This window comes from Erinaceus europaeus, chromosome 19 (genome assembly GCF_950295315.1).
Source record: "Erinaceus europaeus chromosome 19, mEriEur2.1, whole genome shotgun sequence".
Lineage (NCBI taxonomy): Eukaryota > Metazoa > Chordata > Mammalia > Eulipotyphla > Erinaceidae > Erinaceus > Erinaceus europaeus.
In genome coordinates this window covers 32327009-32338445 of record NC_080180.1, presented here as the reverse complement: position 1 = coordinate 32338445, position 11437 = coordinate 32327009, and the positions used below count along the sequence as shown (strand labels likewise).

Sequence of the window (11437 nt, the reverse complement as noted above, 5' to 3'; positions counted from 1 at the left end):
TTTTCTTTGCTTTTTTTTTTTTTTTAATTTTTGTTTTGTTTTTTACCAGAGTACTGCTCAGCTCTGGGTTATGGTGGTGTGGGGGATTGAACCTGAGACTTGAGAGCCTCAGGCATGAAGGTCTCTTTGCATAACCATGATGCTATACCCCCACCCACTGTGTTTTCTTTTCTGATCTTGTTTTTCAACTTCTACCTGAGAGTGAGATCATCCCATATCCATCCTTCTGTTTCTGACTTATTTCACTCAACATTTTTTCAAGGTCCATCCATGATCGGCTGAAAACAGTGAAGTAACCATTTTTTACAGCTGAGTAGTATTCCTCCATTGTGTATATATACCACAACTTGCTCAGCCACTCATCTGTTGTTGGACACCTGGGTTGCTTCCAGGTTTTGGCTATTACAAATTGTGCTTCCAAGAACACATGTGTACACAGATCTTTGGATGGATATGTTGTGTTCCTTAGGATATATCTCCAGGAGAGGAATTGCAGGGTCATAGGGTAGGTCCATTTCTAGCCTTCTGAGAGTTCTCCAGACTGTTCTCCACAGAGGTTGGACCAATTAACATTCCTACCAGCAGAGCAGGAGGGTTACTTTGACCCCACACCCTCTCCAGCATTTGCTGCTGTTACTTTTTCTGATGTATGACATTCTCACAGGAATGAAGTGATATCTGATTGTTGTCTTTATTTGCATTTCTCTGACAATCAGAGACTTGCAGCATTTTTTCATGTGTTTCTCGGTCTTTTGGATCTCTTCTGTGGTGAATATTCTGTCCAAGTCCTCCCCCCATTTTTCGATGGGGTTATTTGTTGTTGAGTTTGGCAAGCTCTTTATATATGTTGCTTATTAAACTCTTGTCTGATGTATGGCATGTAAATATCTTCTCCCATTCTGTGTGGGTTCTCTTGGTATGGGTAGTGGTTTCTTTTGCTATGAAGAAGCTTTTTAATTTGATGTAGTCCCATAGGTTTATACTTGCCTTAATCTTCTTTGTAATTGGATTCATTTCATTGAAGATGTCTTTAAAATTTATGCAGAAAAGAGTTCTGCCAATATTTTCTTCTAAGTATCTGATAGTTTGTTGTCTAACATCCAAGTCCTTGATCCACTTGGAATTTACTTTTGTATTTATTGAAATACAGTGGTTCAGTTTCATTCTTCTGCATGATTCAACCCATTTATTCCAACACCATTTGTTGAAGAGACTCTGCTTTCCCCATTTAATAGTCGGAGCCCCTTTGTCAAAGATTAGATGTCCATAGGTGTGGGGGCCTAGTCCCATCTCGTGTAGTTGGTAAGTGCAGAGATGGCTTGGGAGGAGAAGAGAAGCTTCACTGATTCCCTCAAGTGGAGAGTGAGCAGGCTGAAACAAACCCAAAGCCTTTTTATATCTTTGATCTCTCTCCTTCAGGTGCAGTGGCTACTTTGGAGGACTGACTGCCTACAATCAGAATCCCTAAACTAAACTTAATATTCTAGCAGCTATCTGAGGCAACAAACTAACTGAAACAGAGCTTCAGATGTTGAGTAGAAATCTTGGCCACCAACTTCTGTACTTGGGGCCACTGTGATAGTAGTTCTGTAGTAGCTGTGCTTCCATCCCAGGGGTACTGAGCAAAGAGGCCTGACGTGCTGCCTCTTGCTACTCAAGTGGAACCTCAGACCCAAAGTTGCTGAAGAAAAGCAGCGTGTCCTTCTCACCCAATGGAGGCATCTGGAGTCCTGTCAGCCATGCAAGCAGAGTTCAACTGCCCCATCTGCTTAACCAGCATGAGAGAACCTGCCACCATTGAGTGTGGGCACAACTTCTGTTATTCCTGCATCCAACAGTGCTGGGAGGGTCCTCAGGATAATTTCTCTTGCCCTGTGTGCCGGCACCTATGTCAGAAGAGGCACTGGACTGCCAACAGGAAGCTAGCAAAAATAGTGGATTTCATTCAGCTCATGGACATCGGAAGCAAGGAGGTGAGTCCACAAGAGGAGAACCTATGTGAGAGGCACAGCCAGGTGCTGAGTCTCTTCTGTGAGGAGGACCTGGAGGTGCTCTGTCCTGACTGTGTTGAGCCCCATGACCAACAGAGACACCATGTAAGGTCTCTGGAGGAGGCTGCTTCTTATTACAGACACAAAACTAATGATTCCATCACACTCTTGAGGGAGGACTTACAGAAATTACAGAAAGTGGAAGAGAGGGAAGACAGAAAGTTCCAGGAGCTGAGAGACCAAATACTTAAACACAAGTCCAAGTTAGACTCTGGTATAGAGAACTTGAAAGAATTTGTGGACAGACAGCAAGAAGCAGCTCTATCCAGACTAGCTCAAGAAGAGAAAGACCTTCTGCAGAGAATCAAGATAAATATCACTGACTTTAAAGACCACATCTGCACCACCAAGGCTCAGCTCCAGGAAGTTTCTGAGAGATGTGTGATGTCAGACATGAAGCTTCTGAGTGAGGTCAAGAGGATTCATCATATCTATGAGAGTCGAGAGGTCCCAGCTGTGTGCTTCTCCCAGCTACGGAGGGAGGTATATCATCTGCCTCCACTGGAATCAGCCCTGGAGAAGATTCAACAGAAATTCAGAGCAGAGGTGACCCTGGATCCACATACCGCAGATCCTCATCTGTGCGTGTCTAAGGACAAGCGATCTGTGACACTGAGGAAGAGAAAAAGTAAAGTTCTCCAGGGACAGCAGAGGATTCCCTTTGATCTGGAAGTCCTGGGCTCCCAAGAATTCCATGCTGGCCGCCATTACTGGGAGGTGCAGGTGAATGACAAGCCCAGCTGGGCCATAGGGCTGTGTAGCCACTCCCCCTCCAGCAGGGGGCAGCAGCAGCCAAGGTCTGGTCAGAACAGGCGCTGGACCATTCACCTGCAAGATGGATTCTATGTGGCAGGAGGTGCCCGTCCTGTTGTTCTGACTTTGAAGAGAAAGCCCAGAGGCATTGGAGTTTACCTGGACTGGGAGCTGGGGCAGATTTCCTTCTACAACTTGAGAGACAACTCCCACCTCCATTCTTTCAAGGAGACATTTTCCTACTCACTGAAGCCTTATTTCTGCGTGGGACCAGATTCCATTCCTCTCTCCCTCTGTGGACTAGCTGATCTTTAGAATGCTGTACAATGATTTTGGATTCTTTTTCTGAATATTTTAAATGTCTCATCTAGAAAAACTGTGTCTCCTGCCTTTCCTGTATGAAAACTTACAACTCTTTTCAGGAAAATTGCTTATGCTGAAGCCTATCTTCAATCCATCATGCTTTGTGCTAATAAAAGTGAAAACTTATGTGTTATGCATTTACAAACTACTGTATTTTACTGTGGACTGTGAACCCTTTATCCTCCAATCAATAAAGAAAACAAAACAAAACTAAAATTTATGTAATCATCCAGTAAATTTTTGTTTTTCTTTTTGAACTTCCTTTTCTTAAATAAAAAATATTTATTAATGAGAAAGATAGGAGGAGAGAGTGAAAGGACCAGCCCTCACTCTGGTCCTGTTCGTTATTATGCCTGGCTGATGCATTGCTTCACACTGTGATGTATTTACATAATCATTGTTTTGTCTCAGACCCGCCCTGCCTGCAGGGCATTGGTTTAATCCCCATTGGTTAGATGAAAGCATTGCTACGTTTCTGCTCAGCCCCCTTTCCTAGTCACTAATATTACTGATAAATTTTGTCTAAACTGTCATTGGTCACCTTAAGAACTCCAATTCTTTTAACCATATGAAAAGGGGCTCTGCTTAAAGTCAGATGAGATTGGTGGTCACATGGTTCCATTTTGCTCTTTGAATTTTTGTTGTTGTTGTTTTTTATTGTAGTCTTAACCTTTAATAGTACATAAGCTTGGTGTATTGTACCAAAGTAAGACACTGGGGTGGGTGGTGGGCAGTGTTCAGGTCCATGAAGGATGACAGAAGACCTAGTGGGGGTTGTATTGTTATGTGGAAAACTGAGAAATGTTATGCATGTACAAACTACTGTATTTACTGTCCACTGGAAAATAATCCCCCAATAAAGAAATTATTAAAAAACAGTGCATAATCTAAATTAGCATCTAAATTTCTTTGTTTAATTTTTTGAGAGAGATGCATAGAGAGAAATACACAGAGAGAAATACCAGAGCATTGCTCAGCTCTGGCTTATGGTGTTGTGGGGGATTGAACCTGGGATTTTGGAGCCTAAGAGATTCTCAGGCATGAGAATCTCTTTGCATAACCATTAATCTATCTACCCCCATGCTTAGCATTTAAATTTAAAACTTAAGTAATTTCACTTTATGCACATTGATAGATCTTGTGTGTTTTCTTCTTATTTATTTATATGCAGTTTTTATTTTCTAAGTTTTTTGTCACCTAGGTTATTGCTAGAGCTTGGTGCCTGCACTACAAATCCACTGCTCCTGGTGTCCTTTTTTCCCTTACTATTTTATTTGATAGGACAGAAATAAATTAAGAGAGGAGGGGTAGATATCAAGAAGGAGAGAAAGACAGACACTTACTTCATGCAGGTAGGTAGTGGGGGGCTCGAACTCAGGTCCTCTGCATAGTATCACGTGCACATAACTGGGTGTGCCCATGCCCTCCCCCCAATCTTGTGTGTTTTCTCGCTGTGTGCATCAGCTGTGTTTTTTTAATCAACACTCACTCAGTTTAACCTAGAACATGGATTCGGTAGTGAGAGTGGGTTTTGAGCTCTTTGTACCTTGCTGTATAACCTGAGTGGGATCCACACTTCAACTTGAAACTTGGACTGGCTTTGGTGTCTTGTACCAAAGCAAAGGACTCTGGAGAAGGAGGGAATGAGACAGGATGAAGGGACATTGGGGTCCTGGTGTATCTTCTAGGCACCAAATAATTGGAGATGAGAGATTGTGTCTATGTGTTAAAGGCTATATATATTATTATTAATTATTAACTCCCAATTAAATAAAAACATTTTGATAACATTAAACATAGGATAATAGTAGTTCTACCTACACATGATTGTTAAGAGGCTGAAATGACTAATATAGGGAATGGACTCAGAAAAAGGATGTTCACATGGTTTCCTGTGTGTTGCCTCTTCCTTTTCCTGACTATCTTCACTTTATTTACTTACTATAGAAACAGAGATGGAAGGGGAATATGGGGAGAGAGAGTCTGTAGCACTGCTGCACCAGTTTGAAGCTCCCCCACCCCTGGCCGGAAGAATGGCTTGAACCCAGGTCCTTTGTGTATGGTCAGATGTGCTCTCAACCTGGTGCATCGCCATCCAGTTCCTCATCTTGACTCTTTTTTTTAAAATACATTTTTTAATTTTTTTAAAATTTTTTTTTATTTAAGAAAGGATTAATTAACAAAACCATAGGGTAGGAGGGGTACAACTCCACACAATTCCCACCACCCAATCTCCATATCCCACCCCCTCCTCTGATAGCTTTCCCATTCTCTATCCCTCTGGGAGCATGGACCCAGGGTCATTGTGGGTTGCAGAAGGTAGAAGGTCTGGCTTCTGTACATTTTTAAAGTTATTTATTCATGAGAGAGATAGGAGGAGAGAAAGAACCAGACATCACTCTGGTACATGTGCTGCCGGGGATCAAACTCGGGGCCTCATGCTTGAGAATCCAGTGCTTTATCCACTGAGCCATCTCCAGGATCACAATCTTGACTCTTTGTATGTGCACACATTCACATATTCTTCTGTTCAGTAAACTGTTGTTAAAATTCGGAGGCTCCAGCTGGCCGGGCTATCTTCATGGGTGGGTAACAGAGATGACCAGAGACATACGGCTGGGCAGGGAAGCTATATTTCTTTTTTTCTTTTTTTTTTTTTTTAACCAGAGCACTGCTCAACTCTGGCTTATGTTGGTGCAGGGGATTGAACCTGGGACTTGAGGGAGCCTCAAGCATGAAAGTCTGTTAGCATAACCATTATGCTATCTACCCCTGCCCGGAAGCTATATTTCTTTATTCAGGAACAACGATTCATAAACTAAACCAAACTGATCACCAAACAGAACTCTGCTGCCTCTTTCCCCCTGCGGCGGCGCAAACACTCTCGAACTCTGCAACTCTCCAACTCTCGAACTCTGGAACACTCGCGGGGTTCCTAGGGGCCGGGCCAAGCGGGCCCGCGAAACTAGCAGGACTGATCCAATTTTCTTGGCGGGGGAGAACTAGAACAACCAACCCAATGTAAAGCATACAACAATTCCCCCTTTTCTTTTTAACTAAATGGCTACAGTATCAAGGGTGTGGGGGTGAACAGAAACCTATATCGTACAGGCATTTTTAAAAAAGAAACTGGCACAAACATGGAGAAACATGTAAGCAAGTAAGAAGAACCAGTGTGCTGCCAAGGGAAGGCCTGAGGGGGCCTTTTTTGCCTCTGTGGGCAAAACTTTATCAGCTTAAAACAAACATTTCTTGCCTCTGGGGGGCATACTTGCCTCGACAGGCATTTGCATGGGGGTGGGGAACGGCCTAGAGTCCCAACGGCAGCTGGCTGCAATTTACTTACTATGAAACAAAACTTGTTATTAGCATAACCAAGCACAATCTAACGTTTCTAATAGAGAAGGATTTTGAGACTTTTACATATCAACAACGTCTTTTAACCTTTTGTTACACCCATTCAAGATGGAGACACACCCTAGGTGTGCGCAGGAAAGGAAACCTCAGGCATGAGAGTAATTAGCATAGCCATTGTGCCATCTACCATTTCTAATAGAGAAGGTAATGGAGAGTTTTACATATCAACAAGCCTATTTAACCTTTTGTTTAGACCAACTTATTTAAAATATATTGATTGTTAACTAATTTTTACCTCAGACTTTAAATGTAAGTTAATTTTATCTTTATGAGAATTACGTTGAAAACCTTTTTCATTTAACTTTGACTAGTAAGAATTTAGCTTTAAAGTTACTGTTTACCAAATTTTAAACATACACATAAACATGGTCATTAATACACGAGGAGAGAAACGTTTGTTACGAAGACATGTCATTTTAAACACGAATTTAGATATGTACTGTCTTATTTGTTGGGGGGGTGCGTTGTCCAGTGGTGGTCTCTTGGGCAGCTTCACTTCTAGGAATTGCAGGTTGCGATCTCTGCACAAATCTCTGCGTACTCCAGCTTGTCTGCCTTCTGACTGGACCAGCAGCTGGAGATCTCGTGTGCCCAGTTTCTGCAGGGAGCCTGGGGGTCCAGGAGGTCCGGGATGGTTCTAGAATTCATAGCAAGAGGGTGGGTGGGCCAGAAATGTAGAAGGCGTGGGCCTAGGTGCCCAGGGGTGGTGGCCATGATAAGCCGCCGCGGCCCTGCCCCATGGCCCTGTCATGTCTGCTGCCCTGCTCGCAGTGGCTGAGCAGCGTGGAGGGATCACACGTCCAGTGCCCTGCACCACGCGGTGGAGAGCCAGCTCCTGTGGGCTGGCATGCATGCTGGCATCGGGCTCCAGCGTGTTGGCATCAGGCTCCTGCGTGCTGGCATCGGGCTCCTGTGTGGTGGCATCGGGCTCCTGCGTGGTGGCATCGGGCTCCTGCGTGCTGGCATCAGCCTCCTGTGGGCTGCGGGGCTCATAACATCATAACTACCTCCATATGACCGTCTCCTTTTCCTTCTCTTTCTCTGGGTGCTGACTGAGCTAGAGTTCTGAACCCTCTTATCTTCATCCTATCACTTCTCCCCTGCTGGGAGTATGGATCAAGGTTGTTTATGGGGAGCAGAAGGTTCTGGCTTCTGTAGCTGCAGTTCTGCTTAGCATGGGTATTAACAGGTCGATCCATACCCCCAGACTGTTTCTATTTTTCCCTAGTGGACCAGAGCTCTGGAATTGGGCATGTCCAGGACACATTGGTGAAATCATCTGCCCAGAGAAGTTGAAATGGAGTCATGGTAGCATCTGTAACTTGGTGTCTGGAAGATGACATGAATTAAGTTGAAACAAGATGATTAATGAACAGGAACAGGGTAGAAGAAAGCTAGGAAAACCATTTTAGGCATGTTCCTGGGGACATACAACTATGGTAGTTTTGCTTAAGTTTGCTAGCTAGTCTGATGTTGGATAAGAATATTGTCTGACAGGGAGTCAGGCAGTAGTTCAGTGGCTCAAGCACACATGGCGCCAAGCGCAACGACTGGCTTAAGGATCCCAGTTCGAGCCACCGGCTCTGAACCTGCAGGGGTGTCACTTCACAGATGGTGAAGCAGGTCTGCAGGTGTCTATCTTTCTTTCCTCCTCTCTGCCTTCCCCTCCTCTCTCCATTTCTCTCTGTCCTATCTAACAACTATGACATCTATAACCACAATAATAGTAACTACAACAACAATAAAAAACAACAAGGGCAACAAAATCAGAAATAAATAATTATAAAAAATTTTTTAAAATAAGTCAGAAACAGAAGGATGAATATGGGATGATCTCACTCTCAGGCAGAAGTTGAAAAACAAGATCAGAAAAAAAAAAAAAAAAACCAAAAACACAAGTAGAACCTGAAATGTAATTGGCATATCACACCAAAGTAAAAGTCTCTGGGGTGGGTGCGTAGGGAGAATACAGGTCCAAGAAGGATGGATGACAGAGGACCTAGTGGGGGTTGTATTGGTGTATGGGAAACTGGGGAATGTTATGCATGTACAAACTATTGTATGTACTGTTGAATGTAAAACATTAATAACCCAATAAAGAAATTTTAAAAAAGAAAGAAAAAATATCTTTTTAAAAAAGAATATTGTCTGAGGAAGCTAGGCGGTGGTGCAGCAGGTTAAGCATACATGACACAAAGTGCATGAACAGGCATCAGGATCTCTGTTCCAGCACCCTGTTCCCCACCTGCAGGGGGTTCACTTCACAGGCAGTGAAGCAGGTCTGTGGATGTCTGCTTTTCTCTCCCCCTCTCTGTCTTTCCCTCCTCTCTCCATTTCTCTCTGTGCTATCCAACAACAAAGACGGCAATAATAACAACAACAGTAACAATAACAATGACGATAAACAACAAAGGCAATAAAAGAAAAAAATAATAAAGTTTCTTTTGAAAAAAAGAATATTGTCTGAGACTATGGTGTCAGAGTAGAGAAAAGGGCTAGAAAGTTAGATGAGGACAGGGACCCTGTAGCTTCCATTCTTATAAAAAAATTCTGTCGCTATTTTTTTTTAATTTCTTTATTGGGTTATTAATGTTTTACACTCAACAGTAAATGCAGTAGTTTGTACATGCATAACATTTCCCAGTTTTCCATATAACAATAAAAACCCCATTAGGTTCTCTGTCAGCATTCTTGGATCTCCATTCTCCCCACCCGCCCACCCCAGAGTCTTTTACTTTGGTGCAATATGCCAGTTCCATTTCAGGTTCTATTTGTGTTTTCTTTTCTTTTCTGATCTTTTCTTTTTTTAATTTCATTATTGGGGAATTAATGTTTTACACTCAACAGTAAATACAATAGTTTGCACATGCATAACATTCCCAGTTTCCCCCCACGAGGTCCTCTGTCATCCTTCATGGACATGAATTCTCCCCACCAACCCACCCCAGAGTCTTTTACTTGCGATATGTCAAATCCATTTCAGGTTCTACTTGTGTTTTCTTGTTGTTGAGATTTGCTATATTCTGGTTAGTAGCCTCTTGTCTGATATATGGCATGTAAAGATCTTCTCCCATTCTGTGAGTGGTCTCTTGGTTTGGGTAGTAGTTTCTTTTGCTGTTCAGACACTTTTTAAGTTGATGTAGTCCCATAGGTTTATGCTTGCCTTAGTCTTCTTTGTAACTGGATTTGTTTCATTGAAGTTGTCTTTAAAATTTATGCCATAGAGAGTTCTGCCTATATTTTCCTCTAAGTATCTGATAGTTTGTGGTCTAACATCCAAGTCCTTTATTCACTTGGAATTTACTTTTGTATTTGGTGAAATACAGTGGTTCAATTTCATTCTTCTGCATGTTCCAACCCATTTTTTTCCAACCATTTGTTGAAGAGACTCTGCTTTCCCCATTTAGTAGTCTGGGCACCTTTGTCAATGATTAGATGTTCATAGGTATTGGGGCTTACTTCTGGGCTCTCAATTCTATTCCACTGGTCAGTATGTCTATTCATGTTCCAGTACCAAGCAGTTTTGATGACAACAGCCCTATAACACAATTTGAGATCTGGCAGTGTGATGCCTCCAGTTCTGTTCTTTCTTCTCAAGATTGTTTTAGCAATTCTAGGACTTTTCTGGTTCCAGATAAACATTTGTAGCATTTGTTCTATTCTCCTAAAAATGTGGTTGGGATCCTGATGGGGATATCATTAAATTTGTAGATGGCTCTGGGTAGTATATTCATTTTGATGATGTTAATTCTGCCATCCCATGAACATGGAATATCTTTCCACTTCTTTGATTTCTTCCTTTATTTACTTTTTGACCCAGTAGTTGTTAAGGAGTGTACTGTTGAGCTTCCACATTTTAGGACTTTTATTATCCTTTTGTTGATTGTTAAGTGTTAGTTTAATTCCACTGTGGTCTGAGAAGATGCTTGGGATGATTTCAAAGCTCTTGAATTTGCTGATGCTGTCTTTGTGTCCTAACATATGGTCTATCCTTGAGAATGACCCATGTGGATTTGAGTAAAATGTATTCCAGTTTCTTGGGATGAATGACTCTGAAAATGTCTAATACTTCTAGTTTATCTATCTCCTCATTTAGCTCCCTCATGTCTTTATTGATTTTCTGCCTGCATGATCTGTCAAGTTGAGAGAGTGGGGTGTTGAAGTCCCCTACTATGACTGTGTTGCTGTTAATATATTGCTGTAGCTCTTTCAGTAGATGTTTGATGTATTTAGATGGCTTCTCATTAGGTGCATAGATGTTAATAGTTGTTAACTCCTCTTGATTGACTGATCCTCTGACCTGTATTGTTATGTGAAAATATTATGAATGTACAAATGATTGTATTTTATCGTCGACTGTAAACCATTAATCTTCCAATAAAGAAATTAAGAGAGAGAGAGAGAAGAAAAGAAAAGTAGGAAGGAACTAAAAGAAAAATATATGGTTCTGGAAATGTGTTCACTGTTAAAGGCATGGTACCACAGTTGATATTCTGGCAAAAATTAGCTCTGAGTCTCTTTCTCTCTCTCACGGATTATTATCTACTTTAGTAAAGTTTAGACATGCAGATACATCTTAGAACTTCTTTAAAAAGTGAATCATAATTATCACACATTTTCTATTACATTATAATGAAGAACAAACTCTTCATGTATATGTTTAGTATGGAAGGGTACAGAGGTATAGTACAACACTTCTGAGAGTGGAACTCCCCGTTCAGTACTCAGTGCCTCCTGTGCAGCAGAACTCTTGCTCTTTCCCTCTCTCCCACCATTCTTCTCCTAATTAAATCTTGAAATAAATTTGAGGATCACAAATCCATCTTACATGGGTCTTCATTAAAAAAAATCAT

General features: G+C 41.8%; 1 protein-coding gene across 1 annotated transcript; it reads left to right on the top strand.

Annotated features, from left to right (window-relative positions):
- The first annotated feature begins 1712 nt into the window (after window positions 1–1712).
- LOC132534676 (tripartite motif-containing protein 75-like) lies at window positions 1713–3119 on the top strand. Its single transcript, XM_060179142.1, has one exon. It carries the CDS (start codon window positions 1713–1715, stop codon window positions 3117–3119), a length of 1407 nt encoding a protein of 468 aa, XP_060035125.1.
- The last annotated feature ends 8318 nt before the right edge of the window (window positions 3120–11437 follow it).